Raw genomic sequence first — 7082 nt, 5'->3', positions numbered from 1 at the left:
ACCCCCGAGCACCACCAGCGGACTCGCCTCGTCCCGGCGCCTTTCTATTGGCGCCCCTCTCCGCGCCTCCCGGTTGGCAGGAGCTGCCCGCCACGTCATATTCCGATGGGGGGTCCCCCCTCCGGCTCAGCTCCAGGCGTGGGGTGTGTGTGTGTTTTTCGCAGGACTTGCGTTAACGGCGGCGGGCCGATAGCTGTGAGAAGCGTTAACAAAGGGCTGCCCGGGGCGACTGGCCAGCTTGCTGGATGGCTTTCGGTTAACGCCGGGCCAGCGGCCGAGGGCACTCTGCACATGCTCGGCAGGGCCGCCAGCCCTGTCCCTCTCCGCCTCCGGGGCCTTTCGGGGTCGGGGCTGCTGCTCCGCCCCCACCCGCCCCCCTCGCAGCCACGTCCCGCGGTCCCTCCCCTCGGCCCGCCAGCCTGCCATAAGCGCTCCCGCCCCGGCCCCGCAGCTGCTCTTCCAAGCGCCCCGACGACGAAGACGCCGCCGCGATGCCGCTCGTCCTCCCGGCCCTCCTGCTGCTCTGCCTGCAGCAGCTGAGCCGCGCCCAGAGCCCCTCGGCTGCCCCCGCCCCCGCCACCAACCAGACCAGGTAGACCCCGCGCTGGGTCGCCCCAGCAGTGCCCAGGCGAGCCGCCCACCCGCCTGTCCGTCCAGCTCGCCGTCGAAGGGACGGGCGGCCGCTCCGGGAGGCTTTTGGCAGGCGAGCCAAGCGGCGGGGAAGGGGATCCGCTCCAGGCCGGGAGGTCAGGTCGGGCTCGCCCAGGGAGGGAGGGAAGGTGTCGGGGGTCCCGCAATGTGCCCTCTCGCCGGCAGGCCCGTCTTCCTCTGCGGCGGCGACTACAACGCCAGCAACGGCTACCTGGCCAGCGAGGGCTTTCCCGAGCACTACCCGCCCAGCCAGACCTGCACTTGGACCATCACGGTAAGCCCTCCCCCGTTCTCCCATTGCCTGCGGAGGGGAGGGAAGGGAAGGGGGAGCCCGGCTGACGCCCTCTGCCCTCCAGGTGCCCGAGGGGCAGGTGGTGATGCTCTCCTTCCGCGTCTTCGACCTGGAGCCCGACCCCGTCTGCCGCTACGACTACCTGGAGGTGTTCAACGGGCACGCAGCCCTGGAGTCGCAGCATCTGGGCCGCTACTGCGGGACCTTCCGCCCCGGGGCCATCCTGGCCACCAGCCACCGGATGCTGCTGCGGATGGTGTCCGACGAAGGGACCAGCGGCAGGGGCTTCCTCGTCTGGTTCAGCGGCGGCCTCCCCCACGTGGATGGTAAGGGCCGCTCTCCCTCCTGGGGGGCTGCCCCGACAGCTTCCCGCCCGGAGCCCCAAACTGTGCTGGGATGACCCTCCACCCCCGGACGAGCGCCACGAAGCCAAGGAAGGGGAGGGCAGGGGGGCAACTGGCAGGCCAAGGATTCTGGCCTTCTGCTGGGACTGGGGTGCAGCCAGCCACAGGAATGCCTGCGGCTGAGTCAGCGGGTGGGCAGCTGGGTTCCCAGATGTTTCCCGGATAGGCTGGGAAGGAGGACGGGAGGATCAGTGGTCCTGAGCCAGAGGTGGGTGGAGTGAAAGGGGAGCTGACCTTTCAGCCCAGTCGGGAGCAGCTCTCTGGGCACACACCCCCCATGCCAAGGGAGGGGTATCCCTCAGCAAGGAGGGTCCTGCCTCCCCCCTCCCCGCACTGCTGCTGCCAGTCTGAGAATCTTTTTCTAGGTTGCCAACCCATTGGGCTCCTGGGCTTTGTAAGGGCCCTGCCCTGTTGGAATGGTGAGTATGGGAATCCCTGCCCCCACAGCACCACCACCCCCACATTCATCCTGGCAGCCCAGAAGCCTCTGAAGAGAGTCCAGCACTTGGCTTGGCTTTGGGGGAGGGCGGCGGGGGGGTGGGGGGAGGTAGTGAACCTGCTGCTCAGCTGCTGCCAAAGTGTCTCAGGAATTGGAGGTCCAGCTGGGTTTGCAAGGAAAAAAGCAGCAGCCCAGCTAAGCCCCCCTCCCCCCCTCCTTCCAAGCATTCTTTGCCTCCCACGTTCAGCTGGCCAAGGCTCAGCAGCTTCCCCACTTCCACTTCCATCCTAACTGGTCATTAGCGAGAGCTCTGTGGTCTCCAAAATTAATGTTTTGCTCTTCTGCTCCCCTCCCCGGCCTCTTTCAGTGCAGCATTCCCTCCACCCCCTCTCCTTCCAGTTGGCAGCCCAGCCCCAGAGGCTTCCTGAGACTTCAGCCAGCATTCTTGCTCTTCCCCTCTGGCTTCGTGGGCTGTCAGCCTAGGTCCCTCCCACCCCGCCCCACCCCCAAAAGTAGGCTGTCCCAGAGGGTTTAGCGGAGATCACTCCTGGTGTGGATTGGCACCCATGCAGGGATGCATGCAAGGATCAGTTTGATCTCCTGGCTCTGGCAACTTTTAAGACCTGTGAATTTCCATTCCCACAATTTGAGGAGTAGAAGTCCACCAGTCTCCAAGTTGCCAAGATTGTACTCTCTCCGTTCTAGGCCGAGAGAGATAAGATTGCATGTGGACATGTGTCCGCTGGAACGCCTGGATGCCTCTGACTGTATGAGCCCTGGGTCTGTGTGTCTTGGCATGTGTATTTATACTGAGCCCCTGCCCGTGGTTACACATGTGCCTGGCACAGGTTTATAGAATGTGAGAATGTCTGTCCCGAGTTGGGTCAGGCACTTGAACAGATTAACCAGTTGGAAGGGACCTTGCAGGTCATCTAGTTCAACCCCCCCCCCCGCCCAAGCAGGAGACCCTTCACCATTTCTGACCAATGGCAGGCCAATCTCTTCTTGAAAGCCTCCAGGGATGAAGCTCCCACAACTTCCAAAGACAACAGTTTGGCTTCCTTCCTCCAGAACTCCCCAAAACACGACTACACCTGGCCTGGGCACTTGCTTATTGGTGCAGCTTCCATGGTGCTAAATTCACTTCCATATATTCAGTTTAGGTGCTGCTGACCCCAGAAAAACTGGAGGTTTGAACCCAAAGGCGTGAGTTCTTGTAGGCCCTTTGCAATGCCGGAAGTCAGGGTCTTGTCCCGACAGCTGCATTATACATGAGAAATCCCAGAGTCGCTGCGAGTAGACGGACAGATAAATCTAAATAAATATAATAAAAAGCAGAACTGCCAGACTCCCCCCACCCCCCACCATTCTCTATCGCTTGCTGGAGAAGACCCTGCAGAGGCCTGGGGGCTCCTCCTCACTAGCCTATTTCTTGTCTTGCAGAAAACCAGTTCTGTGGGGGGAAGCTTGAGAAAAGCCAAGGGTCCCTCAAGACCCCCAACTGGCCCGAGAGCGACTACCCACCTGGCATCAGCTGCTCCTGGCACATCATTGCCCCACAGGGCCAGGTAAAGTGGAGGGAGGCTCCTTGGTCCTCCCCTTTGCTAGGGGCAAAGAATTGCAAGCCCTCCATTCTCATCCCAAATTTTGGGGGCTAAAACTGAGGCGTGGGAGGGTGACCCCTCGGCTCTCCTCTGGCCTAGGTGATCGTCCTGACTTTTGGGAAGTTTGATGTGGAGTTTGACACCTATTGCCGATATGACTACGTGGCGGTCTTCAACGGCGGGCAGCAAGACGACTCGCGCCGTGTTGGCAAATTCTGTGGAGACAAGTCACCCAGGTGTGTTTCCATGCATGTCAGCAAAAACAGGTGTGTCTCCGTGGCCCTGCTCATTGGAGCTGGAGAGCCTCCTTTTTTGCCAGCTTAAGGGGCCTTCTCATAAACGGGTCCTCCTTGGCCCCCAGGGCTGCCCTCGCCAAAAGGACTCCGGCCACGGAGCCCAGTTCAGACAGACTGGGCACTTGGGTGCTTCTTCCCTGCCTTCCTCCCTGCAGTTCCATCCGCTCAGATGGCAACGAGCTTCTGGTCCAGTTTGTCTCGGATCTGAGTGTTACGGCCGATGGATTTTCTGCCTCGTACGTGATGAAGAGCCAGGATGAGCCGGTGGATGCCACCAGGGCCCAGCCAGTGATCCCAGTTTTCCCAGGCTCCAAGCCCACGCAGGCTAGCAGGAAGCCTGTGCCCCCTAAGCCCAAACCTCCCAGCAAGCCTGCAGGCCGACCCAAGCCACCTCCGCGACCCAAACCAACAGCCCAAGCCCGACCTGACACTGCAGGCCCCACAACTTCCACTGCAGGTAAGAGCTCTGGAGAGCGGGGGTGGGGTGGGGTGGGTGTTGCTTTGCTTCCAGCCCAGCCCATGTCCTGAGCCCAGGAGGGGCACGTGGGAGGTGCTGGCACCGAAGCAGGCCTGCACCAGGAAACTTGTGCAAAGTGCTGCCCTTGTAAGCGGTGAAGCCATGCTGGGCCAAAGGGGGTCATTGGCCTTTTCTTTCCGCTCCCCTCGTCTCCCTCCAGGTGAGGTCACCTGCCCCCAACGGTGCAAGCGGACGGGGACCCTGCAGACCAACTTCTGCGCCAGCGATTTTGGTAAGCTTGTCTTCCCGGTGCGGGGAGATCCGCCTGCCTCCCATCTCCCAACCTTGCCAGCACCAGGAGCCATTGCACAGTAGACCCCAGTAGTGGGAGGAAGGTCATTTCAGAATCAGAGGGGCAGGGGACCCCCAAAGTCCCAGATCTCTGCATGGCACCTCCTGTCCCCAGGCAGAGGCCACCCTCGCTGCCAGCCTCTCACCCTCTCCCCAATATCCCACTTGCAGTGGTCAGCGGCACCGTCCAAGCCCTCCAGCGAAGAGAGGGGACCCGGGTCACGGCCACCGTGACGCTCACCCACGCCTATAAGACGGGGGCCCTGAGCCTCCCCCTGGAAGCAGCCGAAGCCACCACCCTGCGCTTGGACGTGCCCTGCAGACAGTGCCCCGTTCTCAAGAAAGGTGAGAGGCCTGCAGACCACTTCTTGGCAGCCCCTTCACACTCTGCACAACTACTCACCTGTGGCAGAAGTGGCCCGGCTGCACAGATTAGTGGGAAATTTGGCAAGGGAATCTGGCTGCTAAGCTGAGTTCGGATCCTCCCCTGCCTCCGACTCATCTCTCTCTCTCCTCTGCAGGGGCCAGCTATGTCTTCATGGGGAGGGTGGGGGCTGACGGAAGCGGGCAGCTGCCCCCCACCAGCTTTGTGGTGCCCCTCCGGCCGCAGCAGCAGCAGATTCTCACCAACATCAGCAAGCGGCCCTGCACCAGTCAGGCCAGGAGGAACCGCACCTGAGGACCTGCCCTTGGCCTCTAGGGAAGCCCCACAAGCAGCACCATGTAACCAATAAACAGGCAGGGAAGCAGTTCACGGACTCCAGGGTGGGGAATGACACCTATAGTTCTACCTTGTTCACACCCGCACCACTGTCTTAAAGGTATTTTTACACATACGTGGTAGCCTTTGTGGTTTGGCATTACCCCCCTCCTGTTGCCCGACATTGTAGATGCAGCCCCCACCAGGGAGATGCCCGATTGCTTAGGGGAATGGGGAGGGGGAGGTGCCGCCTTCTGTGCCTGGAAAGGCCAGGTGGGAAAAAGGTGGTTCTGGCTGCCATCCCATCCCACTCCACCCCACCCGACTTGCTACTCCAGTTCCCAAACATAATTCTGAGTGCTGGGATCCTGGCACAGGGATGGCCATCAAACTGGACCAGCCGGCACTCTGATCTGGCTTGCAGATTTGGGGCAGACAATGTGGCTGCAGAAAGGCTCCGGCCCCTCTGCCAGCCCGTCTCTTCCATGTCAGCAGTGCAGGCTCCATGGCATTTCTCCTACAGTGGCCTGGATTGGAAACTGTAGCCTGGCGCTTCCTTGGCTCCCAAGTCCTCAGGGCTGGAGCCCACCGCTTTGTCCCAAAGGCTGCTGCCCCCCCTCGTTCTTTTGGCAGGTGGCCTCCCCCAGCTTCTCCTCCTGACCCCCAAGAGCTCCCCAAAATGTTTTCTCCTTGGCTGAGGTTCCTGGGGGGGTGTTCAGTGGGGCTGGGCTGCAGGAGGAGGGTCGGAGGCTCAGGGTGGGGAGGGAGCCTGGGCTTCTCCCTCTGACCCAGGCTTTCCAGGCCCCCTGGCAGCTGCTCTCTGCCTTCGGCTGGTGGCAAAGTGGGGCAGGTGATAAGTTCTGCCGAAGGCAAGACAAGGACCCCTCCTGCTCTCTCTGCCCCAAAGGCCTGGGCCATGGACAGCAAGCAGGGAATCTGCCTGCTTCCTCTCCTTCCCGCCCCAAAGGGTCGAGGCTTGGAGAGCAGGGCCTGAGCGCCCCCTTGTGGCACATATGGGGGCTGGTGATAACCAGAGGGACTCTGGCCTTTCCCTGCTGTCCTGAAGTCACCCGGCCAGGCCTGCAGCCAGGGAGAGCAGTGCCCAGCTGTCCTTCGGGTGCGGGTGATGAGCGAAGGGCTCCCAAAAATCTAGGGTTGGGGGCTGGGGGTGCTTTCTAAAAACAGATGGCATTGGAAGGTTCTCCTGGCTGCTCACCTTGGGGCAGAGAAAACTCGGCTTCCAGTCAGAAACAGCAGCATTTAATTTTAATTTTAATATTCCATTTTTGGGGCTGCTGGACTCTGCAATGACTCTGGGTAGTTTATAAAAAACTAAAATTAAAAATACCACATATGGAAGAAGAGGGAGACGATCAGAAGACCAGCCCATTGCAGAAAGAAACACAAGGGGGGGGGCTTCTACCCAATAGCTGGGGGGAAAAAACATCCCCAGGGTGGGTGGGGAGGCAGAATGGACCAGAGGGGCGGTGTCTCATTCTAGAGGGCAAACGCCATCACTGGGAAGACCCTCTTCCTGGGCCCGGTAAGATGAAAGGGCTTGTGGGGGGGGGCAGCATTCCCCTCTGGCTGACTTCACTGGACCGGCCAAAAATAGTCCCAGCCTTCTAGGAGATCACCGGCCCTCCCTTTGCACCCCGGAGCCAACTTTGCTGCGCCTGAGCTCCCTCCTCTTTGGGCCTCGCTGCTCACCTGAAAGCCCCAGCCCCCTTTTCCTCCTGGGTTGGGATCTCGTCCAGAGCCCTTTGGGAGCTCCAGCGCCATCCCAGTATGCCGGCGCGCTCGGTTCGTTTTGGGGTCGTTCTCTCTGCACCCCCTTTTAAAGGGCGTAGAGCTCCGGCCTCGTAGGCTGCCCTGCGGACCCTGCCGC

General features: G+C 61.1%; 1 protein-coding gene across 1 annotated transcript; it reads left to right on the top strand.

Annotated features, from left to right (window-relative positions):
* The first annotated feature begins 338 nt into the window (after window positions 1-338).
* Window positions 339-5330, top strand: PCOLCE (procollagen C-endopeptidase enhancer). The gene is made up of 9 exons (XM_058181345.1): window positions 339-592; window positions 817-925; window positions 1008-1269; window positions 3230-3354; window positions 3490-3626; window positions 3842-4143; window positions 4364-4435; window positions 4666-4839; window positions 5016-5330. Exons 1-9 carry the CDS (start codon window positions 492-494, stop codon window positions 5171-5173), a joined length of 1440 nt encoding a protein of 479 aa, XP_058037328.1. The 5' UTR covers window positions 339-491; the 3' UTR covers window positions 5174-5330.
* Window positions 5331-7082: the final 1752 nt, after the last annotated feature.

This window comes from Ahaetulla prasina, chromosome 4 (genome assembly GCF_028640845.1).
Source record: "Ahaetulla prasina isolate Xishuangbanna chromosome 4, ASM2864084v1, whole genome shotgun sequence".
Classification (NCBI taxonomy): Eukaryota; Metazoa; Chordata; class Lepidosauria; order Squamata; family Colubridae; genus Ahaetulla; species Ahaetulla prasina.
Note: the sequence above shows the minus strand (reverse complement) of the source record. Positions and strands in the feature narration are given on the sequence as shown.

Coding starts and splice junctions, on each gene's coding strand:
- PCOLCE (XM_058181345.1), top strand. CDS start 492: ATGCCGCTCGTCCTCCCGGCCCTCCTGCTGCTCTGCCTGCAGCAGCTG. Junction 926..1,007: donor CCTGCACTTGGACCATCACG/GTAAGCCCTCCC, acceptor TCTGCCCTCCAG/GTGCCCGAGGGGCAGGTGGT. Junction 1,270..3,229: donor CGGCCTCCCCCACGTGGATG/GTAAGGGCCGCT, acceptor CTTGTCTTGCAG/AAAACCAGTTCTGTGGGGGG.